This window comes from Coturnix japonica, chromosome 2 (assembly GCF_001577835.2).
Source record: "Coturnix japonica isolate 7356 chromosome 2, Coturnix japonica 2.1, whole genome shotgun sequence".
In the NCBI taxonomy this organism is placed as follows: domain Eukaryota; kingdom Metazoa; phylum Chordata; class Aves; order Galliformes; family Phasianidae; genus Coturnix; species Coturnix japonica.
This window is the reverse complement of record NC_029517.1, coordinates 73,805,252-73,831,718: the sequence shown is the minus strand read 5'-3', so window position 1 is coordinate 73,831,718 and position 26,467 is coordinate 73,805,252. Positions and strand designations below refer to the sequence as shown.

General features: G+C 41.6%; 1 protein-coding gene and 1 long non-coding RNA gene across 5 annotated transcripts in view; one reads left to right on the top strand and one right to left on the bottom strand.

The window, feature by feature from the left end:
- Window positions 1-26,467, bottom strand: part of EGFR (epidermal growth factor receptor) — a 229,664-nt gene that overhangs the window by 142,785 nt on the left and 60,412 nt on the right. For 2 of the 3 annotated variants that reach the window (XM_015854890.2, XM_015854891.2), the window contains exon 1: window positions 7,119-7,557. The exons of the other annotated variant lie outside the window; for it this stretch is intronic. In XM_015854890.2, coding sequence (XP_015710376.1) covers window positions 7,119-7,236 — 118 coding nt within the window. In that variant the 5' untranslated portion in view covers window positions 7,237-7,557. Of the gene's footprint in view, window positions 1-7,118; window positions 7,558-26,467 lie in introns of those variants that run through there. 3 annotated transcript variants of the gene reach the window in all.
- Window positions 12,711-21,156, top strand: LOC107309803. 2 transcript variants are annotated; one of them, XR_001553335.2, is made up of 5 exons: window positions 12,711-13,399; window positions 14,670-14,838; window positions 16,203-16,362; window positions 19,892-20,004; window positions 20,758-21,156. It is a non-coding gene; the product is annotated as an uncharacterized LOC107309803 (long non-coding RNA). The 2 variants fall into 2 exon arrangements; XR_004306148.1 differs by having other exon boundaries at window positions 14,616-14,838.

Genomic DNA, 26,467 nt, shown 5'->3' with positions numbered 1-26,467 from the left:
TCTTTATTAATGACATCGATGAGGGAATGGAGTGCACCCTCAGCAAGTTTGCTGATGACACCAAGCTGAGTGGTGCAGTCGATACGGTGGAGGGAACAGATGCCATTCAGAGGGACCTTGACAGGCTGGAAAGCTGGGCTCGGGTGAACCTAATGAGGTTCAACACGGCAAAGTGCAAGGTTTTGCACTTGGGCCGGAAGAACCCCAGGCACCTGTACAGGCTGGGAGGAGTTGTCCTTGAGAGCAGCTCGGCTGAAAAAGACCTAGGGGTCCTGATAGATGAGAAACTTAACATGAGCCAGCAGTGCGCTCTGGCAGCCCGGAAAGCAAATGGGATCCTGGGCTCCATCAGGAGAGGGGTGGTCAGCAGGGATAGGGAGGTGATCGTCCCTCTCTACTCTGCTCTTGTGAGGCCCCATCTGGAGTACTGTGTCCAGGTGTGGAGCCCTCAGTACAAAAAAGATATGGAGATTTTGGAAAGGGTCCAGAGGAGGGCCACAAAGATGATCAGGGGGCTGGAGCACCTCCCCTATGAGGACAGGCTGAGGGAGTTGGGTTTGTTCAGCCTGGAGAAGAGAAGGTTGCGGGGTGACCTCATTGCAGCCTTTCAGTACCTGAAGGGAACTTACTCCCAGGAGGGGAGTAAACTCTTCGAAAGGGCTGATAATAGCAGGACTAGGGGAAATGGTTTTAAGTTGAAGGAGGGAAGATTTAGGTTGGATGTTAGGGGAAAGTTCTTTACTAGAAGAGTGGTTAGGTCCTGGAACAGGCTGCCCAGTGAGGTTGTGGATGCCCCATCCTTGGAGGTGTTCAAGACCAGGTTGGACGGGGCCCTGGGCAACCTGATCTAGTAAAGGCGTATGTTTGGTGGCCCTGCTAGGCAGGGGGGTTGGAACTACATGATCCTTGAGGTCCCTTCCAACCCGGGTAATTCTGTGATTCTGTGTGATTCTGTGATTCTGTTAGTTCATTAATTTGAGCCAAATGCAGCAAACATACCTTGGCCCAGAAACTTGAGCGGGAGGGAGATTTAAGAAAATAAAGCGGTGCTCTGGTATTTTCAGAATAAACCTGCAGCTTTTCATTTCAATTAGCATTTGATTTTCCTTTTACCCAACCTAAAAGAAAATAAATGGTTTCAAACAAATCTTTCAGATTAGCCTAGAATTGCCTTTTCTAAGATAGTTGATGCTCTGTTTTCATTTCCTTTTTGTTGTTGTTGTTGTTTTTGTTTTGTTTGTTTGTTTTCCTTTTTTCATCACTTCACCAGGACCACCCTAATATATGTTTCATTTTGACTGGAAGTCATTCTGTTTGTTTGTTTCTTTTCCTCGTTCAACCACTGAAGCAAACAGAATCCACCTATGATTTGATGCACTCTAACAGCAAGACATGCAAGCGAACATGTAGATGTTTACTTTCATGTACATGGATGTGTGGGTTGGAGAAAGCACACTGGAAGGCAGTGGAAACTTGCATTTGCTTTGCATTGATTTGTCAGCAGGCAAAACACACTTTGCATTAATACTTCAAAATGAAAGCTCACACACCATAACAGGCTACATAAATACAATGCGGTAGCAAGCATATTGCTTGGTGTAGTGGTCAGCCCACAAGGCCCTGCCTTTTCAGAAAGTTTTGTCATCACAAAATTTGTTTCAACAGGAAAAGTAACAAGAGTTTCTCATGCTTTTTCCCTGTGAATAACCCTTAATAACATTACTATTTAAGCACAGAGAGCACAAGACCCAAAACTACACATAAATATTCTCCCCACAGGAAAAAACTACTAAGGCATATCACAGCTTTCTTAATAAGCAACAGCCTTGCTTCAGCAGGAAAAGACATTCGTTTTGTACAATCTCTCTGAACAGCAAAAAAAAAAAAAATCTTTTTTTTCCACATTTCCTTTACAAATGACTTCTGCCACGCATACTCATGCCAAATCTTCTGTAACTTGATTTTTTTTCTGAAGAAAAAAGTACATTATTACTCAATACAATTAGGTCAGCAGAATTCATCCCTTTAATAAAGGAGTATTACAGGCCAATCTGATGTCGTGGAAAGCCAGAAATAACACAGTGAGAACCAAAATGGGCAGGAACAGTGCTAGAACTTGTTCTGTGCTGACTAAAGTAGTGTTCCTGGATGCACAGAGAGAAGTCAAATTCTTTCACACACAAAAGGGGCAGCATGCACTGTTTCAAGCTGAACAACAACTGTCCAAGTCCACAGGAAACATCAAGTGGTGGGTTCACATCCCAAGCACCATTAACTCCCAGCAAAGCAAAATTATCCTAGAATCATAACATACTACAGAATGGCTTGGGTTCAAATGATTGTCTACTTCCATTCCCTTTGCCATGGACAGGAATCCCTCACACTACATCAGGCTGCTCAGGGCACCATCCAACCTGGCCTTGAACACTTTCAGGAATGAGGCATCCACAGTTTCTCTGGGCAACCTATTCCAGTGCCTCACCATCCTCATGGAGAAGAATTTCTTTCACATAGCTAAATCTCTTTTAGTTAAAACCATAACTCCTTGTCCTGTCACTACGCTCCTTGACAAAGAGTCCTTCATAATCTTTCCTGTTACATACTGGAAGGCTACTGTAAGAGAGCCTTTTCTTCTCCAGACTGAACAAACCCAGCTCCCTGAGACTGTCTCAACAAGAAAGGTGCTCCAGCCCTCAGATCAACCTTGTGGTCTCCTCTGAACCCAAATGCTTTCTACCCCCCTTTACACAAAGCTGCTAAATCCATGCTACTGGCTACCTGGATCTTCGATGTGACCCCCCCAGAACTGGCAGGTACAAGCAGGCAGCAGGGGCAGAAGGTCCTCTAATGAGTCACCAGGCATGGTTTTCATCCCTTCCCTCTCATCCAGAGCTGGTGTGCCAGCATGCATCAGTCCAACTGGGATTGTGCATCCCCAAGGCAAGGGCTGCTCTGCTTGATCCTGTCATGCCTTTCCCCAGGTATCACATAGCCAGGGCAAAGCAGTGGTCCCACTCAGCCATCACTGCAACCTAAGTGCTGGGTGAAGCACTTTGGAGGACTCAGAAGGGCAAATTGTGCACTCACTTCTCAATACATGCTTAAAGCAAAGAACATTGCTCAAGCTGACCTTAGGGTGAAAACAAGACGAGTGACAATCCTTAGCACAGCAATAATTATTGCTTGAGCATGCATCAGAGATTGCACACCTTCCACGGCTTCTGCATGGCAAACCCAAGAAAGGAAAAGTCAGAACATGCCTCTTATGAAGAGCAAATGAAAGCCCTGCTCCTTTCCCAATCAATTCCTGCTTCTGTTAAAATTAGCAAAATTCTAACTAGATTGAGTGCAGTTCTGCACTAGCTGAGCAGCAGACAATGTGATCACATTTTCCCTGGTAGATGCTCAAGGAGAGCAGCATAGCAGGGTGGTATTTGAAGAACGATAACAGATACCTAGTGCAAGTAATGCTCTTCCAAAATAACAATTGCTCTTGATAGCAGGTCACTTTTTGAAAATAAGGCCTTTCCAGCTCATCTGTCAGCTAGATCACCCCAGCAAGTGCTCCCCTTGTGTAGATCAGTCAGAAGATGATTTTGTCAGTACAGCCAGCTCTGGCATTCCAGAGCAAAGCCCTACAAGGCAAAGTACTTCTTAACATCATAACCACACATGCTCTGCACAAGCACTTTGGCAATACAGACTGGAGCGTAACACAAGATTAGAAACAAGTAGAACATGACATACTGACTGCTAGGTTTTTAACGTATGTTAGTTTTTTGTTGGATACAACACTTAGAACCATAGGCTGACTGTATCCTCTGATTCACACATGCTACTGAAACTTGGCCTGATCCAGAGGTTTTGCCTTGAAAGTATGGATATTACTACATCCGGGGAAGATAGTCATCCTCCCTAAGATGAAGTAAACCTTTTGGTAGGCTTATTTCTGAACAGCTACTAAAGCTAACTTAGTTTGCACTTAAGGAAGATAAGGATGCCTTCAGAAGGAACTGGTTTGGCCAGTCAGCTATCTTGCTGCTTAAGCTCGCATATCCTAGTGATTTCAATGATATATGGATACCTAAATGAAAAAGTCAGCCCTGAGGAACACAATGACATTGTGTTACACTCAGTGAAAGTCTCTATAAATTTACAAATGAATTACAATGGACTACTCTCATTGTAGTCTTCAGGGCATCGATCTTCATTTCTCATTTATCTGCAAATTTCCCCATAAACTCTTGATGCAAGTAATAATACATTTGCATTTAGTAACATCACTTCTGCCCACAGTTTGTTCACCATATACATATGTATGCACTCTGAGACACTAAAGTATTTCACAGCATTTTGCACATTCACTGTATTTGCAAGTTCTCTGAATTAAGGGGATGACTGCTGTCACTTTGCCTTCCCTTCCTTGCTTATCGCCAATTGCCCTTAACAATAGGTCTTGGATTTTCTTCTTAATCATTGACACGTTGAGTCAAGAGAGTAAGAAGAAGTTTGTACTGGAAACTTGTTTGTGTTATTTCACCACATTGAACTGTACTCAAATTTTCCACCTCTAACTACAATCATCTCCAGGGTTTCACAAATTTGTTTTAGTTTCCAAATGAAAAAAAAAAAAAAAAAGAAAAAGAAAAAACACCAACAAAAAAACTCCAGCATCCTAAAGGAGCTTAATTTCCCTATTTCACAGAAAGCAATACAAAACATATGGTACATGAGAGGGTACTGCAGAGACCTTCTACAGCCAGTACACTGCCCAGTGGGTTAGAGTGCACAGTCCTTTACTCCATTCCACAATGGCTGCAACTACAGATCAAAACTAGATATATAGAGCCAAAAAAGCAACAAGAAATGGTTTGACTAAATGCAATGTCACTAAGCAATGAGAAACAAAATGGACATCAGTCAAATGCATGCTGCAGGAAGTGGCATGCCTGCTGTCAAAGGCACCTAACAGGCCATCCAGCAACTATCAGTGTAAATCCAGATTACTTCCTCTGCTGTTAATCTGGATCAACATTAAAGATGGTGGATTGAGAGAGAGGGAGGTATTGATCCCTGTGACAGTTCAATTTCTAACAATGCTGTTTGGTGCTGCATTAAGCACAGCTACTGGGTTTGTTTGGTTTGTTTTTCATTTTCATGACTGCAGTCATTCAAATAAAAAAGTTTCGTCTCATCCAAATTTGAAAAGATTGTTCTAAACTTCTGGTAAAATATACAGGTGAATTTTAATTTCCATTCAACTATTACATTGCCCATTATAGTTTGATTCTGACATTCTTGTAACAAAAAAGATTTGCCAAGGTAATTTGGGGGGGATAATACAAACTAAAATATTAAGAAGCATAAATGCATTTACTATTTGTACTTCTAGAAGCAACAGAATTTTATCATAAAACATGAGTGTTGCAATGTTTATGGCAGCATATTTGCTTTCAGAACTGTTATAAATTCAGATGCCATGGGGTCCCAAGGAAGTGGGTCTTCACTCATTATTTTATGATTCCCAAATGCCACTTTATTCTGTACCCACCTTTATTTCCTCTCTCATCTTCAAATGCGGAGAAAAACAGATAAAGCTCAAATAATTGATTCATGCTTCTTGAAGAAGTTATTCTGCCTTCCCTCTTCTGTCCCCGGTCCTCCTCACAGGAATGGTTACTCACTAACACAATGCTGACAATGATGCCCATTGGGTTTATCATGTAGCTGTTTTTTATTTAACAATCCTCAAATAAACAGCACCTTCATAATTTTATGAGACACCAGATTAAGCACTTTAAAGAAGGCAACAACATATATACCCTCACATTTTACAGATTCTGCTGGGCATGTGCATCAGGGTGTTCCATTTCAAAGGACTTAAATGCAGCAGACGGAGTCAGCTCTGCTCCCCGTCACTTTCAGTGGATGAGGGGAGACAAGAAAAGAAAAAGATCAGAAACCCAGGAAAGAAGAGCTGCCTACGTTACATCAGCAACAGGTATGAACTTGATTTCTGGAACAAGGGAGCCTCTTCAATGCTTTGAGGTTGTGTAACTAGTTCCTCAGAACAGGCAGCTGCTGCTCCCTTTCAGGACAGTTTTACTGTTCTCAGTTACAAAAACATAGGTTCAGCTGTTTTCAGCTGCAAGCCAGCTCTTCAAAACACTACTAATTCTTTTTTCCCTCTTTTTCTGTAGAAAGAAAACACAACAACAGATCTGCATTTTTTCCCTTGCTGGCAGATCTCCAAGATAAAGAGAACTGTACTCTGCCTGGAACAGCACTCGGGGCCTATTCACAGAAATGATCACCACACATGGAGAAAAAGCGACGGAACTCTCCCAACAAAAACGTTCTCTCACTCCTTAAACCAGTTTTTCAAAAACGTATAAAAAACAAAGCTCCAGAAGCCAACCAGACAGCCTCGCGGGCCGTCCCGCGCCGTTCCCACGCACGGCTGCCGGGCGCTCTCAGCGAGGGTGACAGCGGAGGCATCGGGCCGGGCAGAGAGAAAGAGAGAGAGAGCGAGCACGACCGGAGAACCAGAATCCGCATGAAGTTTCCCGTCCTCCCCGACACACCCTTCTCAGGTGTGTGCACACGTATATGCATGCATTCATCTTTTTGAAGCGGAATGAGCTGAGGTGCCCGGCCCGAGGCGGCGGGACGGCTGAGGCTGCCCTGCGTGTCCCTGCCGTGCTCGGTGCCACCTCCCCGGTGTCGGTAGCAGAGCGGTACTGGGCCGGCGGCCACCATGGGGTGAACCCGGGCAGTGAGGGCGCTCGGGGCGCCGCGGAAAGAGCACGGGGGCGGAGTGGAGGAGAGAGCAGAAAATAAAAGCCTCGGGAGGGGACAAGCACAAGCGATGAGACTCTCAAAGGTTTATTCCCTTTTATTTCCTCCGCCCCCACAAAAGAAAATAAGCTTAGAATCAGGAAGTCATGAGCTGCGCGACTGCTCTGTAGGTCTGTTTTTCCATCTTTCTCTCAGTAGTTTTTTATTTTTTACTTTTTCCCCCCTTTCTTCTAAGGGACGAAGCCAAGACTTTCCCTCCGACTCTCCCCGCAGTACCAAGGGGCACACCCTGTAGCCCCAGCACCCGTACCACCCGTTACCTTTCTTCTCCTCCACGGCGGAACAGAGTGCGACGCGCCCCAGCAGCAGCAGCACCAGGAGAGCGGCCCCGCGGGGCTTGGCGGCGGACAGGGGGTTGAGAACGCCCATGGTGTGCATCGAACGCGACGGGCAAACGGAGCTCCCCGACGAGCTGCTCCTCACTTTGCGCTACTCTGCTCTGCGTTCTACTCCGCTCAGCTCCTGGCTGCCACTCTGCCTCCGAGCAACATGCTGGAGGGCAGCCGTCGAGGGTTGCACGCACACGTTCCTACCCAGCTGCAGAAGGACTGCTGCCTTCTTCCTCCTCCTCTCCTTTCCTACTCCCTCCTCTCCTTCTGTCGCAGGGGCTGCGGAACGGATGGGGCCGGCCAAGGGACTACTCTGCCCAGCTGCGCTCTCCGACCGGCCACGGAGCGCAGGGGCTCCCTCTGGGGACGCCGAGGGGGAGGAGGATGGGGCGGGAGCAAGAAGCGGGGGGAGGAGGAACCAGCGGCGCCTTCCCCGCCCAGGTAGGAATGGAACCGCCTCTACCTGTCCCAGGACAGAAGGAAGCAGCTGTGGGGGAGGGAACAGCTTGGCCTATTCCCCCGCTAGGTTTATGCGAGTGTTGAGGGTATCCCGTTGTCCGCTTCCCGCTGTTTGTTTGCTCGGTAGCTGCCGAAGGCATAAGCAGGCGTTTGCGTCGCCGCTTGTGAAAAGCCCTGTGGCCTTCAGCTCCCCATCCATGTCCCTCCCGTGGGACGCTCTGCAGCAGAAACCCATCCCGTCCCATTATATACAACCCTCGTTTCTGCTGCCTCGGCATCAACAGAGCCCGTGAACAGCCCCATTCCCGTGTGGTCATTTTGGCCACAAAGTCAATAGGATATGAACTACTATGATTTATTGGGAACTCCAGAACTGAATCTCACAATGAAAGGGGCTTGGGAGGTAACACACTAAATGCCTATGCCTATCCCCATGTGCTGATAGCAACACATGGGGATATCATAGATACATTACGTAGACAGTAAAACAGCTGCTGGGTGTATTCTGCCTTACATCAGTGATTCATGCCTTCTGAGAGATTCTTTGATAGTTATTTATATTGATTTATATTGATTCACTGATTTTATACTACCCATCAGATTCCTCTGCACATTTTTTTCCCTGATAGTTTAACAAGTTACTGTGCTAATTAGGCAAAGAAAAGTGAAACACCATTTACTTACATTAGCACAAGTTAGATGCTCCAACACATACCATATCGTGCCTCTAATTGTTTATTTTTAAGATGAGCCTTTGGATGCTGTAACTGGTATGCTCTTTTCCTTATACACTGTAAATAATACACAATAAATACGTCAAAGTAAACTCAGAAATAAGTAACATCCATACAGCACTGCTCCTCTGATTGTTTCTGTTCCTTTAACAGAGGCAGAATCTGATCCTGCAACAAAATATCCATTTAATTCAGTTTGCTTCAATGCTGTTTACACAGTGCAACCACAAAAACATTATGTGCATATAACACATTTTCATTTATTTTGACAAATATGAAGGTTTTAAAAAATGAGAAGCCCAGGAAAAAATCAGCTTTTAGAGAGGGGAGATTTGCAAAGTAATTTCAATGTACACTAATGGTTGCAGCTTGCATTATGAGAGAGGAAGAGCAATAAAGACACCAAGGAAATTAACCTCAAATCAGTTCTACAGGTAAATGCTAAATAAGAACAGATACCTCTAGGCACATCGAGATGAATTAGTATTTTGATAATCTACAAGAAAGTAAGGATTTGGCATGACAGTTAAAAAATGAGGTAAGCACAGGAAAATGGAAACATCTTTTGCACAAGAATTCAGTGGAGAAACTTGGCAAAGTCCTGTCCAAACTCATTTCAGAACAAACACTTGCACTGTAGAATTTTTCATACAATGGCAATTCTACCTCCTTTACTGAGCAGGAACATTTAATATTTCATTCACAGCCCATCGCATAATGCCCCTACACGAATCATCATAGAACCAAGTATTTGATCCTAACTTCTTCTTCATTCCTAATATGATGAAGGAGAACACTGGGCAAGTTCCTCTCTGTTTTCTTTCCCACTCTGTAGACATTTACTGTGGGGAAACCTCATCCGAAACTGGTGGTGCAGCACCACAAACTAGCTATAGGTTCTGCCTTCCCAGCTTTTTGAACACAGATGCACTATTTCTATGGCATCTATGCTCTGCTTATCAAGGTCACAAGATACACAGAGAGACTCTAAGACTGAGGCTGCAGACACAAATGAAGTCAGGCAGCTCTTTCAGGCCTATTTGAAGTAACTGAACAATTTTTGAAAATTGGAACTCAAATGTAACGTTTTCCCTACACAGCTGGCCACATACCCAGAGACTACATTTGGTCCAACTTCTTTAAAGTTAATGTAACAAAGTGAATTTCAGCATGGGCATACAGTATTTTTTCACATTTATTACTAACTGTATGTGTGCAAAGGCCATAGGATAAAGGTCGGGCTTTTGACCACTGGTTTTTAAATTTATGGTTCATAGAAAATATTACACTTAATAAAACACCTCACTTAAGCTTTCTTTGAGTGATCTCTATTATTGTACATACATATCTCCCATTTTCTTTGTATTCAGCATATACACATGTAAACTGATTACCATTATCCAATGAGAAATGGGTCAGCATTTGCATCTCCCCCAAAATTTATCAGCAACTGTTCAAACATGGTTCTTCTGTGCATGTTGCAGAAGTGGTTTTAGGGGGCAGACTCTTTATTGGATGAGCAGAGATGAAGTAGAGCTGAATTAACAGGATTTTACAACCCAGCTTTCTCAGATTTAATGTGTGTGGTGTTTGAGATAGTGGACAATGTAGTTTGCATGGCAATTTGTATTCTATGACTGCTCACTGAGGTTTTAAGAGGAAGGACTGAGGTAATAATTCTTTGCATTTTATGAGACTTTGCACTTTCAAAACATTGTACAAATATTATCTAATTTATCTTTGAAGATCTCCTGTAAAGCAGGTTAGTAATATCATTTTCATTTTATAGATTTAAAGTAATTTGTCTTGGGCAGAATGTTAGTGGCAGAACTGGAGTTATCACTCAACAGCTGTTTCTTCTAAACACTATTTAAACCTTGTCACATTGTGCTGATTCTAGAGAATTTCCCTGATTAAATATGTATATATTAATATACTCAGCTTCTCTCTTTCCTCGCTTAACACTGATTGCTTGTTTGTACAGCAGCACATAGAAGGGAAAAGACCAACACACACAAGGTTGCTGGAATTAAGATTTAATTATAGTAAATTTTATAGTCAGTATTTTGTTATGTCTTAAGCTCTGATAATGTTTGCAGCACTAGTTATTCCTTAATAAAAATGGGCAACAAACAAATACACCCAACAACGTCTCCCTTCCTTCCCCCTCCCCACCCTACCCCCACCCCCAAAAACAGTAACTATAAAAAAGAAAAACTAATGCATTTATGATTGCTATGGGATTTGGTACAAAAAATTCATATGCCACTCATTGCACAGGGGAAATTGCTGGTTATCTGTTCTCTGAATTGTGGTCCCCTTTTAAAAGATCTCTATTTTTTGTCTGATGCGAAGGAGAAAAGAAAAAACAGTGTTTTGTGCATTTTTTTTTCAACATCTAAAATAACCTTACAAACATGAAAAGGAATATAGCAAATTTATTCAATATTCAGGCTAAAATTTACAATTTATAATATTAACTGAACAGTGTAATCAGGGTTTCGTGAAAATAAACATACTATGCTGATGAAAATATGCAGTTTTTATATCCATAAATGAATTGTTTTCCCTGTCTCCCTGAGTCTCTTTGGAAGAGCTGGAGTATATGACATCTCTATTGCCACCTACAACACAATTTCAAAGGGCAAAATATGTTTCCTATTTGCAAGCATTCATTTATTTTTGTATTTGTAATATCATATTGGTATTGCTGTGTTTTTTCATATAGTTTAATGGTGAGGAAAAATTCTAACTATGTTCTTAGCAAAGGAAGTTACCATGTGGATTTTATAGTTTGTGTGAGTAAGGATATAAGGACTGATACCATGACCAAATGAGGTATGTTATATCCCAAACCTTTTTAGTAAACTTTGCAGTAGCTTCCTTCAAAGCAAACATCTTCTAACTTATTTCTTGATTTTAGCATGGATATTATCTGTTAAAACTGATGTTATCATGATAACATGTACTCTCTCAACTAGAAGTGAAACATTCTGTGGTAGCATACAGAATCTGATGTCAGGAGAAAACTGTTTTGACATCTAAATTTGACATCACTGTTTAATAAATGTTCAAGGTGGGAGACTGCTAATAATAGATATCTAGTTATTAATACTGTTATTTGCATTACTCCCATTATCCATTCTGCACAAGTAAAAGAACTTCATATCTTTGCTTACCTGACTTCTGATCTGTTACGTAAGCCATGTATGTCCAAAGTGACAGAGAGAAGACATGCTAGACTGTGCGCAAATACAGCAAGTGTCTGCTGAAAACGCTGTCTTCTCAGGTATCTACAGTGCTGCACAACACATGGCAAAGAGGAAGTAAAGGAAAGTTGATAGCTGTGAGTCAATGAGCAAGGAATGTGCATTGCATCAAGGGTGTGGCTAACGGGGGTTTCTTCAGATTCAGACATCTCCCATTGTCTGCATCCAAAGCAGACACAGATAGAAGTGATAAGAAGTTGCAGCAACAAAATTCTATTAAACAACTGCATCTAGAAGTTCTAATTTGGGCTAAACAGTATGGAAGAAATCAGCCTTCCCCTTTACCCATATGGTGACACATGTTTTTCCATGGTAGCGGTATTTCCGCCTTAATTGAGAATTTTCAGAACCATCCTCACATAAACAAATTGTCACAGAAAAACTTGTATCCACCTTGAAAATAAACTCGTAGTCTCAAGACCAGCATGGCTGCATCCAAACTAACCAGCAGGAATAATCCTAGGCTATTGCTAATTCTCGTAAAAATGAATAGTGCAGATGGTCTTATCCAGGGGAACATTCACTTCATAATTTACCAATATAAATACAGTCATCTCTATTTCCCTACTTCTTGTTTTTCTTTTTGACAGTACTCTTGTTGATCTCAATCTGCTGATTCTAGAAGAAAAAGAAAAAGAAAAAATAGAATGAGTTCCTGCAGATGTTTTAATCTTTGAATGGCAAATACAAAACCTGGACCCAAACATCAGTCTCAGGTTTCCAGCCAGGGGTACCACAAAATAAGCTCAGTGAAGAAGAACCATGGATAATACAAAACATGCATAGGTTGTGTAACAAAAAGAATGGACAGTGTACACCCACCTTCAAGAATAGGGTCTGAGAACTCCACAGACAGCTGCTTCAGCAGCATGCACTGTGGTCAGGGCAGAGTACAGGGCTAGCTTTTGCATCCTTAGCAGGATGCCGTTGGAGGGAAATTTAGCTTACCCCCAAGCCAAGTAATCAAGGGCTGACATCATGTTTTATCTGCTGTCAAAACATGAGTATAAAGAGGGATTTTGAAGGTTCATTTGGATGTTCTGTGTTTTTTTTAACTTTCCTATGTATTACGTGGTCCCCATCATACCTCAAGCTATCTGTTTGATTTCAGCTCTCCGATACTTACTTCTTGAGCACCCAGCAGCTTTGATGGCACTAACTCCCATTCTGTTCAGACAGATGAGCAATTCTCTGGGCATGTCAGTAAATATTCCAGAGGTAATTAAGATATAGCTGTCTCCACAGCTTCCTATGCTCCAGACCCACGTTCAGACATTGAAATACCTACATGACTTGCCACTGAGAAGGAAACTAACCCCCTAATCAATATAATGTGCACACTTCAGCCTCCATCAGACCCCCCAGCTTACTGACGTGATATCCTGTACCACTGGTAAGAACACAAAAACCTGATATAATGGGAAGCACATCAGAAAACAGTTCAAGGATATATGAGAACAAAACAAACTCTCTTCTACCATTATTTTTTTTTCTGAAATCAGTCAGATTGGGTCAACTGTTTCAGATTCTCCATTACCACATCTTTGTAAGTAGTCCTGTAACTGCAAGCTCCTCATTATTTCATTTTATGCATTACTTCCTTTCACAGCCATTTCTGCAGAACTAGGGACTCAGTTCAACTGAAAAACTCACAGCCAGCACAAGAGCATTAACTTCTCTAGACCTGCTTCCTTCCTGACCTCACTGCTTATTTGGCTGCAAAAGAACTGGAACTGTGCTTTTCAAAAAGGTAAATGAGGGCCACAGCTTCTAATCCTAGCCTGTGGGAGTGGAAAAGTGATTTAGGCATAAATACATGCAATGTGATACTTTAAATATATTTTAAAACAAGTCTTTTTCCTTTAAAATATTTCCTCTGCAGACAAAGAAATTTATCACAGATGTCTGAAGCTGTTTTATCACTTCAGTAACATTCTTTATGCATTCATGCATAGTCCTTACCCAGTCAGTGAGCACTTACTCATGCAAACTGGCACTTTGGCTTTTCTGGCTTACTTGAGTGAGCAAGTGCTTCTTCATTACACAAGTTGCTTAATCTATTAATTTGAAACTAGGATCTTGCAGGAATTTAAGGCAAGCCTGCAAATGGAAGCATGGTTTAAAGTCTTACCTGTTTTCTGTACAGTCACTGCAGAAGAAAAGCAAATATCCAGCCCTCTGAGTGGTGGAACCATCTAGTTCCTTTCAAGGGATGGTGCTTTCTTCCTTGGTTATCTGTCATACACAATGCTCTGCAGTGACACTGGAATTTAGTGTGCCCCGGTGGCGCAAGTGGTAGGAATGCCGCGTTGCAACACCGGAGGCCCTGGGTTCGAATCCCCCTCTGTGGCGCAAGTGGTAGAAGTGCCGCTCTACTACACAGGAGGCTCGAATCCCGGGGGTTGGACTCGATGATCTCTAAGGTCCCTTCCAACCCGCATGAGACTATGATACTATGATGATGATGATTGGAGGAGGCCTTATGGAGATGTATGAGTATATGGGCCACATGGCTGATGGCTACATGGCAGAGAGCTGTCCATCTGCAGACTCTTGTTTCACCTCTTGCCAAGTTCTCCAAGATTTGAGAGGTCCTTAGTCTTCTCTGGAATTTTGTTAAAATTAGTTAGCAGGGATGGGGACTGATGGACTGAGTAACTGCATAAATCTAGCTTCCAGGCTGAAAAACGGGAGCTAACAAGAGGCTGTAACTGCCTGACTTGAAACAGTCAAAATGTGCCCTTGATGTCCTTGTTAGAGCACCAAAAATTATTATAGGTTTAGAGTGTGTAACTCTATGATCTTATATGAATTGGAGCGCATCATAGCATTTCTGAAATCTCTTGAGGCTTTTTTTTCCTAAAGAGATTATATCAGGACAGCGGTATGGCCTAAGGTTAATAAAGTTGTTAGGGCTAATGGGAGAGACATATGTGCTGCATGATCACAATGTTTGTCATTCACAGATCTGCTCCTGACCTCTGTTTTTATCTCTGTATCTCACCCTGAACAAACAACAGGAGTCATACCTACTTAAGCAAGCCACACAAAAGTCAGAGGGCTTTCCTGCACATCTGGCTAGCTTATGCAGGCTTCCCTGGGGAAAAGGAATCAAGAAGGCTGTGTTTTTCAGTTTCTCAAGAAACAGAAGATTGAACACCAGGCTTTTCTGAGCAGAAAGAAGTAAAGGTAAAATAAGAACTACATTGAAAAGTCTCAGAAATGTAAGCAGGAACTTACATTCTCACTGCTGTTCTGGGAGATCTGTGTGCCTTAAAAGAGCAAAAAGCAAAAACAAACAAAAAACAAAAACAAAATCTTTCCCAAACGAGTAAATTTTCCCCTGTAGCCTGCAAAAAAAGGATGCTGAACTGGTAGTCAGGGCTTCATACACTGTATGTCTGCCTTATTCCAATTTCTCCTCTGTAAAATGGCACTAACAGTTAGCACAAAACAGCTAAATCATTGTTAGAAATACTCACTTAACAGCTAAATGATGCTTTGCAGCCAGAGAAGGCTTTATAAATGCCTTTTAATGTCTTAAAATTATGACCTTTCACCATGATTTTGGTTTGGCATACCTGAGAGGGTGCTTGCTATGGAAGACCAGCTGCACTCACTTCTTGAGAGGCATTTCTTCTCCAAAACTGAAAGTTAGTGAAATCAGTGCAACACAGTATTGGTTTTGCTGTTGTGTTCACTCTTAATTGCTGTGTGACGATAAGTGCTGTATAAATCAAGCCAGTTGGGTAAAGCGTAAAAGGCTGGTTAATCACTACGTCAATATGAACATCTGACACTTCATTTTCTAGGAGGAGTTGAAACCAGAATGAAGGCTTGGGGGAGACCATTCATTTGTATGTGTGGGGGGAAGAGAGACAGAGGCTCCAAGTTCCAGTTTCAGCCAGATCGGATTCTTCAGCCCTCCCCTTTAGCCCCTGATGTGAAGTCCATTTATAACTACCCAGAGCCAGGTGTGAAAGACAGTGCTGATTTAGATGAATTGAGCTGCATCATGGTTGCACATGGGCCTACAGGCAACTTACAAACAGACAAATGATTCCCTGCTAATAGTAGCCAGAGTGGAATTGTACACTTGTATATCTTCCCATCTATAAAAAATAGTCCTACTTGAGCTTTTTAATAGCAGCATTTCCTAGGAAAGGTACTTGTTTACTTTAGTGCCCGTAAAACTTGTGAGAAGGGTAGTCTGGGAAACAGAAAGCCTTGTCTTATTCATAGAACAAGTATAACAAGTCCTGCAAGCTCTCTTTCAGTGTTGCACCAAAGTGTCTCAACTCAGAGCCAGCAGATTAGACTTCTTTCTTTCTTTCTTTCTTTCTTTCTTTCTTTCTTTCTTTCTTTCTTTCTTTCTTTCTTTCTTTCTTTTTTTCTTTCTTTCTTTGTTCTTTTTCTTTTCTTTCTTTCTTTCTTTCTTTCTTTCTTTCTTTCTTTCTTTCTTTCTTTCTTTCTTTCTTTTTTCCTTTTTTCTTTTTAGTAGAAGATAGCAGTGATCCTAACAACACTGATTCTGGTATATTTATATACTCTAGGTCTGATGCTGAAAACTACCACCCACCCAAACAGCAATGGGGTTGCTACAGGCAACAGCTTTGCTGGAGACAGGGCTAAGATACTGGGAAACATGCGCTGCTGACACTTGCCCCAGGAGAGTAATCACCAGTCACCTCCTGCAGGCCCTGTAGTCCACAGGTAGGAGAAACATTTTACCAAATTCAGACTTTGGAACTCAATGCCAAGCTTTGTTATGGAGCACATCAATGCAGAACACTGTGACAGATATGAAAAAAAAAAAAAAAAAGAAAAGAAAAGAAAAAAAGAATTAATCAGTTTGAATTCTCTGAGGACTGTTAAATTTATGAATACCAGTGCAATTACTCCCTTCAGAAATGTCCAACACTACAGGAGATTTTGGGACCTGTGTGGGATGAGGGAGGAGATGCATCATGTAAGCATCATTTTGTGCTTGACAGTACAGCTGATCTCACATTGTACTGAATTAAAGCTGGAAAGAAGAAGTGGGATTTAGCACATCTCTTCTTCCTCTGGGCAGGGAATAGCTGCCACCTGCCACCAGCAGAACATTTGGCAAAGTAAATTTCCCCAGTGCTACCTCAGGTGCTGCTCCCTCCCTGAGCTCATGGAAAGAAAGACAGATGCTTGTCCATCTATGGAAAAGTTTTGTGGAGTGACAGGGGCCCAGAGAATGCCACATTTCTGAGATATGCAGTTGAGATGGACAATATTTGGGTAGTGTTCCCCTAGTTCAGCTTCTAGACCAGACCCACATGCTTCTAGCTGTTGGATGCTAGTCTGTGGGTGCAGCACTGGATCACCTCACAGGTACAAGGAGGGAAGGAAATAATATTTGTCCCCAGTACTAGACAGTTAGGCTCTAAAGCTTGAATCCACATTAATAATGCTTTATTTCACTACAGGCTTCCCTGTTATCCAAGGTTACTCATGGAGGAGTGACCTATTGGTATTGACTAAAGGTTTTAATATGAATCTTAGTAATACTGAACATGTAAACCTCTTCTTCGTACAGCGTGCATGGTGTTGGCAAAATGCTGCATAAGAATGAGCAAAATAAGGAAAACTATGCAGTCTATATTAAATTTTGACTGAGTTGCCATAGCCCCATTGCTCATAAAGCCCCATAGCTCTAGGACAAGATCCTGGTCTTATTTTCTATTAGAATGCAGGAATAAGATACTGGCAAACTATTTAAAGGATATGCTTTTCTCTTTCTTGGTTCTTATCAAACCTGTCCATTCATGCTTCCTTGTGTAGAGATGTTACAATTTCAAACATTGCTAACATGAGAGATGGTACTCCACAGTCACAAAAAAAGGCATCCACAGATCCCAAAGGAGTTTCTCAAAAGACAAGTACGCTTAGGATCAGTAACATCTGTTGCCTTACCTTCCTCAGTCCTAAGCAGCAGATTCTCTAAAACAATTTACTCTGATGGAGAAGAAAGAAGACAACACAATATCGTTGAAGACTTTTGGATGTATGTTATTTTGCTGTAGAAAAGTAGGGCACAAGGCAAAACAGAAGATACGTTCTCTGCTCTGCATGCCTAGTGGTTTAATCTGTCTGCTAGTACCACTACAGAGGAAGAGATCAAAAAAGTCACATTGAAACCTGATTAGTTATGCTTGTAACTGATTTGGAAGGAGGAGGCTGTTGGAGGGGTAAAGGAATGGATGTTGGAAGAAGGAATGGTGTTTGTTTCAAACTTGCCCATCTTATTTTCACATAAAAAGCCCTTTCTAATTTTTCTTACTTTTTTTTTGGTGCATCAGAACTGTGTTCAGTCACTGTATAGCCTAAATGTCTGTAAACATTGGAGTTAACTCATACAATATACCACAAAAAAGTACACTTAGGTTCCTTGTCTGCTTTAATTTCATGTAGTGCTTGCAGTTCACAACCTACTGTGACATGTTTGAATGATTAACAGAGATGAGAAAAGAACAAAACCCATGTCATTTTAATAGGCAAATTTTGCAGTCTGCAAGATATTATCTAACCTCACTTAAAATGAAATAATGCCTGCTTTGAATATTTGTGCAGTTCCTATGCAGAGATGTCAACAAGAAGGCACAAGGTGACTTAATTACGTGAATAAACTCTGAGAGAAGCAATTACTACTTAAGTTTCAACAGTGGCTTGTCTTGATAGGTGATGATATAAAAGGAAGACTACCTGGGCCATAAGGGAGCTTTCAGTCTAAAAAAGGCCAAAGGAAAATATTTGTCCCTTGCAAAGTGATTTATTTGGTTGGTTCTCTCATTTTATAGTCTACTTTGGAGGTGAGCACATTTATCATGTAAATTTTAGTTTTCTGTGCGAAGTGCAAGTTAGGCCATGTTGAAAATACAAAGCAATATATCAGTTTTTCTGAAAAATATGTTTTATTAAAAAAATGAAAAATATAATTTTTGGCCTGTTCAAACATTCTGAATATTAAATTCTTCAATTTATTCATTAGAAATTATTTTTATTTCTAGGCTTTGTTTAATTAAAGATTAAGAGAATACATCATAGAAAAAATGTGTCATTCCCAGAAGAGATTCTCTCCATTTGTTTTACTGAAAAATCTGGTGGAAAATGTTATTCCGAATGAAAAAGTACATTCATATTCAAAGCCGAAAAACCTGCTCTCCAGTAAGCAGGTTCTAATCAAATCTAAGAATTTCCAGAAGAGAATGTATGCAAACATTTACTGCAAAAAGCAGAGGGCTGGACTAATTGTTGGACTAGGTCCTTTGAAGGACTCTGATTTAGCATTCTAGGTCATAGTCAGGTCTGTCATCACTTGCTTTGGTCACTGGAAGTGAATACAGACAGACTTGGCATGTCACTCCACTAAATATTTGCTACAGGATGCATGTGAGGGCATGCTTGTTAACTGTTATTTGCAGGTCAGGGTTTGGTGATTGGTGCTGAACTCAAGTCTTGATGCCAGTAGCAGCAGCAGTGACAAAGGTCCTTAGGTAAAGAAATAAAACCTCCACTCGTCACTCAGTGCCATGAGGCTCTCTGAACAAAACAATGTGAATTCATGCTAGATAATCTACAATTCATAATGCTTCCTAAACAGAATAAGCACAAAAAGTAATGTATCTTATCAGAGACAGAAAGCTTTTCAACAGAGGTCTGGTTCCCTGGTCTGTCAATTACTTGCTTTGCATCCTTCAGTGAAGTGTATAACCTGACTCCATGACGGATTCCTCTGCCATTTGCTGCAGGTAGTGGTATCTACCCTCACTTTATAATGCATTTTAAAATACACATGTAAGATAAGCTGTATCATTACAGGGAAAGCACTTAAAAAAAATGCATACACACTCGGACAAGCCATAGTGATATCCAAGATGCAGACACTCCCATGCATAGAAATGTACTGAGGATCTTGGCCAGTGACTGAAGTCTGGCAGTACTGCCAGCATTTGCAGGTCTGTATAGGGGTACTTGGGCCATTTTGCACCAAGTTTGCTGCCCATGGGGCCAGCACGGTGAGCTGTTCCATGAAAAGCCTTGGGAGTACAGGAACAGAAAAAGAAGGAAAACATGAAGAAGAACCACTTCCCTGATTTTAAACACAATTTTAGATGAAATTTAAAAAATTTATTCCAGACGATTTTACACTTCTACTTCCAGGATCCTCTCACAGGAGATCAGGTTATTAACATTATTTTAAATTTAACAGGCACACCATACACATGGTACTGCAACTGGCTTTATCACAAGCAATAACCCTTTTGCTGTCTAACATGCACCTCATCATTACAAGTCTTACAGCAGTTCACACGTGGCACACAGGTGAGTCCTGTTTTATATCTGCTTGCTAGATAATCTACAAAGAGAATTCCAAACTTGTGAAGTTAAACTTCGCATTAAAAGTTCTGGTCATGCTCCATCTCTCTGCAAACTGAGTAGTTTCCAAATTTCATGTTGTGTACCTGTTAAATTTTAAGCAAGTTGTTTTAAATCTTTGCCATCCTTGCCAAACCTATTAGCACATATGAAACAGCACTGGTAGAATTATGCTCCCTGTTTGGTGTTCTGTCTGGATTAAGAAGCAGAGCACTATTCCACCCCTAAAGGAACAGACTCAAAATATTTTGTTCCCTTACTCCATCTGTGCATACTTTTGCTCAAATGTGAGTTCAGGCACACATGAATAGAACTGTTTATGTACAGAAACAGTATAAGGAAACTTTGCACCTATCTTACCTCACATGCACTACTCAATTTCAGAAGCTATATATCACGACTATGTAAAATCAAAAGAGAATCTAAACCACCCAAATAATGATCAGTGTGTGAATACAAATATCTCAGCATGCTTTTGGCCATTCCACAACCAGACAAATCATTTTAATTTCTCAGTCTTTGTACGTGTTTATACAAGAAGCTACTCCGCAGGCTACCAGGTACATTTGGTCCTGAAAGAATCTGCTGCCTTATTACGTAGTCCAGTCCTAAACAGACTTATAGGAGATTAAGAGCTTATTCTTATGCAGGCAAATGACCTTATCATTGTCTTACTGACTTTATTGCTTTGTCTTTCAGCACATTAGACACTATGGGATTGCACTAAGTTTCTCCTCCTGCAGCACCTCTCTGCTTCTGCTAATGCTTCAGGTATTGCTTGGTGACTGCTAGTTACTAAAAATAAAAGGTTTGTTTGACCTGCTTTCTGGGAGGAAACAGAAACTACACAGATTAGCCTAACAGTAGCTCTCCATGTCCACCTGTCCATCCCACCTTAGTTTTTGTGTGTACTGACCAATTAAATCTAGATTGTCTCAACAGAGAGAGACTCCACTGAAGTGTCTGCAAAAAGACGAGGGCATAAGTCTGATACTAGAAAACTCCCACAGAAACAAGTGTTCTGTAATAAAAGAAGTTCCCACAAAACTCCTTATCCTCTTCAAAAAACAAATATGATAGCAATAAAATATAAAATTTCAGGAAATTTCATCATTTTATCTTTTCTTGGAACTGTTTCTTTCCTATCCTTGAGAAAATAAAAAATTTTACAGATATGAGAGAGTTACTCAGCAAATATTTGTTACAGTTAAGAAACATTCATTTTCCAAAAGTTGTTTGAAGCCAAGGCTTGTCTTCTGCATTTTTTTATACTTAGCATTCTGTGTTCGGCCAGCATGACTCGGTGTGATTGTGGTTCATATTCTCTGAATGAATGACTCCGTCTGTAGATAGAAGCGCAGTGCCTGAAGAGAGCACATCACTGTGCGTGTAGAAAAAAAAGATAAGAAAAAGAGAATACTGTGGAAGTTAAATCTGTTTCAAAAATATTAAACATGCTCTGGGAATATGATTGATTTTTCCTACATAAGAATATAAGTAGGCTATGATTCCAAGAGAAAGGTAGTGTTCAAGCCTAACAGTAGTTTTTTTATTCACACTTCTTGACAGAAAAAACATTTTCCTGTTTTTATTGTAAACACAGTGTATAATAGATTAGTAGTTGTATCTGGAGAAATAAAGCTTACTTTACACATTCCTGCACACAAACATGATTAAATAGTCAAGTTACTTAGACTATGAGAAGAATACATACAGTTCATGCACACTAACTCACAAGAAGTCAAGTGAGTCGAACCTAGTAAACACATTTGCCAAAACCAAAACAAGCTAACGACATCAGACATAAGCCCAGGAGCTCCAAGAATAACTATAGAAGAACACAAGAACACAAGTAGGATGAACCCTGTAGGATGGACCCCCTGTGTACAGGGGCTTTTCCTGCTTGGTATCCCAGAAGGTAACTTGTTTTGCTCTTACAACAGCTCTCTTCACAGAATCACAGAACTGTAGGGGCTGGAAGGGATCTCTAAAGAGCATTGAGTCCAACCCCCTGCCTAAGCAGGCTCCCTAGACCAGGTTGCACAGGTAGGCAACCAGGTGAGTATTGAACATCTCCAGCAAAGGAGACTCTACAACCTCTCTGGGTAGTCTGTTCCAGTGCCCTGTCATCCTTACTGTTAAGAAGTTCTTACAGTTTTGTGGAACTTCCTATGCTTCAGTTTGTAGACATTTCCCTTTGTCCTATCACCATGCACCACTGAAAAGAGTCTGGCCTTGTCCCTTTGCCTCCTGCACCTTAGATATTTATAGACATTGATCAGATCCCCTCTGAGCCCTCTTTTCTCAAGGTCACTCAGCCCTTCCTCATAAGAGAGGTGCTCCAGGTTCTTTATCATCTTTGTGGCTCTCCACTGGACTCTTTCCAGAAGATCTCTTTTTTTTTTTTTGTGCTGAGGAGCCCATAGTTGGATACAGTAGCCTAGGTGGGGACTGACCAGTGCAGGGCAGAGGATCACGTCCCTTGACCAGCTGGCCACACTCCTTTTAAGGATCCCACTGGCCTCCTTGGCCATTGAGGCACACTGCTGGCTCATGGCAAACCTGTTGTCCGCCAGGACCCCTAGGTCCTTCTCTGTAGAGCTCCTCTCCAGCAGGTCATCCCCCAACCTGTACTGGTGCATGCAATTATTCCTCTCTAGGCACAATACTCTACACCTGGTTTTGTTAAACATCATCTGACTTAACAAAAAACTGCCAACTCTCCAGCCTGTCCAGGTCTTTCTGAATGGCAGCACAGCCTTCTGGTGTGTCAGCCATTCCTCCCAGCTTTGTATCATCAGCAGACTTGTTGAGGATGGTCACTGATGAAGATGTTGAAGACTGGATCCAGCAATGACCCTTGAGGAACATCACTAAATACAGGCCTTGAGGGTTATTGCTTTGTAAAACACACAAGTAAGCTTAACCATTCTACAGTCCAGGAGGAACTGGAGATTATGGAAGCATGGCTTTAGGTCTGCTGAAATACTTGACCAGCATCTGTTGCATTCAGCACTCCAGCAATAAGGTTTTTTTAGACGCTGGAATATGAAGACACAGAAAAGGTTAAAGCTGTTATTTTTCAGTCCAATGTGACTATGACTAGGAGTGAATTATTATAGTTAATTACTAGGCCTGAATTTAATCAATTAATTTATTTTTTTAAAGCCCTGGTTACTCGATTAACACCAGACCAATAATTTGAAGCCAAGCATTTCCATATGAACTGGGTATAAGGAATGCTAATGGCTCATGCGTGGGACTTGCTGATAGTGATGTTTGCACTTTCTATGGAATTTAATTCTTAGATGACTCCTTTGGAATGAGCTGTGGTGTCGTGAGCACACCTTTTGAGTGGTGGTGGCCATGCCCTGAACTGCACAGCTCTAGAAGGACAGGGTTGCTTGCCTATCATGACTTCTTCTAGAAGACTGGTTTGAGAAAAGACAGCAGACAAGTGAAATGCCCAGTCGATTTCATGCCTGAACAAGAGCCCATGACAGCCAACAGTCTTCCTTTTCCATGGCAGGATTTGAATACCACATAAGTGCCTGCCAGCCACGATACTAAAAAAAATTCCATTCATAGAGCATAAACTTAAAAATCTATGTTCAGTCCAAACCTACAATTCAACTAAGATAAGCAATTCTCAGAAGGTGTGAACTAAGCCTTGATTTAAGATGGTCTGTTTGCTGAGTCCATAGCATAACAAGACAGACTTCTAATCAAACTCTTGTAGGTTGACTATGTCAAATGTTCTTGAAGATATTCTGAACTCCAGAGCATCTCCTGTCTCCTTTTTCCTTACTCACATATGCACTGATTGTTTTTCATACTTCTCTGTATTAATCAAAGAATAATAGAAATATTTGGGTTGGAAGGGACCTTTCAGATCATCTAGTTCCAACTCCCTTCCAAAGGCAGGGACACCTCCCTCTAGATCAGGTTGCTCAAAGCCCCATCCATCCTGGCTTTGAATGCTTCTAGGGAGGGGACATCCTCAACCACACTGGGCAAGCTGTTCCAGTGTCTCACCATCTTTACAGTAAAGAATTTCTTCCTAATATCCAGTCTAAATCTACCTCTTCCAGTTTAAAGCCATTTCCCCTAATCCTGTTGCTACCTGCCCTTCTAAAAGGTTCCTCCCCAGATTTCCTGTAGGCCAGCTTCAAGTATTGTAAGGCTGCTATAAGGTCTCCTTGGAGCCTTCTCTTCTCTAGTCTGAAGAGACCCAGTTCTCTCAGCCTGTCCTTATGGAGGAGGTGCTCCATTCTTCTGATAATTTTTGTGTCCCACCTCTTGACCTGCTCCAAAAACTCCATGTCCTTCTTGTTCTGAGGGCTCCAGAACTGGACATGGTACTCCAGGTGGAATCTCAAAAAGGCAGAGTAGAGGGCTTTCAGTACTTCAAGATCATGAAACTCTTCTATAAGGGCATTTTTATGATGCTTTCACCTGATAAGTGAATTATTTTATTTCAAACTTTCTGTCTGGAATCCTTTGTGAAGCTTGTCTGATTCCAATGCATGCTAACAGTGTTGTGCTTTGACTAAACTTGCTCTATTTCACTTAGTCCTTATCTAGAATTGTTTTTGACAACATCTGTTCTAGTGTTATATCCATAGTAGCTGATATCTTTCTTACAACCTTCACCAGTACTTAACAGAAAAATTCCATTCCATATATTTTAAAACAGAATGCCATGCTCATTGGTTCTGTAGGAAAACTTGAAAAATTCTGTGTTTAAATAACCAGCAAATACAATAAAATAGAGAGACGTGAAGTCCTTTCTTCTCACCCTAAAAATCTAATAAAAAAGCCTAAAAAAATGTGATCTATACCCACACCTCAAGAAGGCAGATAATTGGAGCCCATAATTATCAAGGTGACATGATTCCTAAAACCAGTTACACCAGTGTGTGACAGTTTTTAATGTATGCAATACCAGATGCATTCAGAAGAAGGAAAGAGATTGTGTTACCTCATTCACTGTGAAACCTCCTGTGAAACACTGGGTAGTCCTGGTCACTTCCCATATAGAAACTGCTTAATTTCATAGAATCATAGAATTACACAGGTTGGAAAAGACCTCAAAGATCATAAAGTCCAACCACAGCCTAACCATAGTACCCTGACTCCAACAAACCTCTGCTGAATCATATCCCTGAGCAGCACATCCAAAAGCTCTTAAACACATCCAGGAAAGGTGACTAAACCACCTCCCTGGGGAGCCTATTCCAGTACTTAACTACCCTTTCTGTAAAGAAGTGTTTCCTAATGTCCAACCTAAACTTACTTTGGCACAACTTGAGGCCATTTCCCCTCGTCCTGTCACCTGTCACCAGTGAGAAGACACTTGCCCCGCTCTCACTGTAAGCACCTTTCAGGTACTGGAAGAGGGCAATAAGGTCTCCCCTCAGCTTCCTTTTCTCCAGAATAAACAGCCCCAGCTCCTTCAGCCTCTCCTCATAGGGCTGATTTTCCAAGCCCTTCATGAGCCTCATTGCCCTTCTCTGGACCTGCTCCAGTACCTCCATGTTCTTTATGTATTGAGGTGCCCAAAACTGAACACAGTACTTGAGGTGAGGCCTCACCAATGCCGAGTACAGAGGCAGGATGACTTCCCTAGTCCTGCTCACCACACCATTCCTGATATAAGCCAGGATGCCATTGGCTTTCTTGTCCACCTAGGCACACTGATGGCTCACTTTCAGCTGACTGTCCATCAGCACACCAAGGTCCCTTTCCATCTGGCAGCTTTCCAGCCACACCTCCGCAAGCCTGTAGGATTGCCTGGGGCTGTGTGACCAAAATGCAGGACCTGACACTTGGCCCTATTGAAACTCATGCTGTTAGCCTTGGCCCATCGATTCAGTCTATCCAGGTCCCTCTGCAGTGTCCTTCTTCCCTCTGACAGATCAGTGCTCCCTCCCAGCTTGGTGCCTTCTGCAAACTTACTGAGGGTGCACTCAATCCACTCATCAAGATCATCAGTGAAGATGTTAAACATAAGTGGCCACAGCACTGAGCCCTGGGGAACACCGCTCGTGACCAGCCACCCACTGTATATATTTTTTTATATATATGTTGTATATATGTTGGATATATATATCTAACAATAATGTTAATGTCCTACACAAAATTCAGTTTTCTGTAGGTAAACTGCAAGGACAAACTGTGATATTCCCCTCTGCAATTTCTTTCACTACTACTTTGTGAAGACCAAGTTCAGAGGTGACTGAAAACAGGGCATGCCAAAGAAGGTTCCCCAAGGAATCATTGCTCAAATCCAGCCATTCCAAGCAGGAAGTCAGATTACTGCATACAGTTGAAAGTAACTTTCATATGAGAACAATTGCATTATGTGGTCAGTAAGCCTTTGATAGTTTCTTCCATATTATAATAAAAC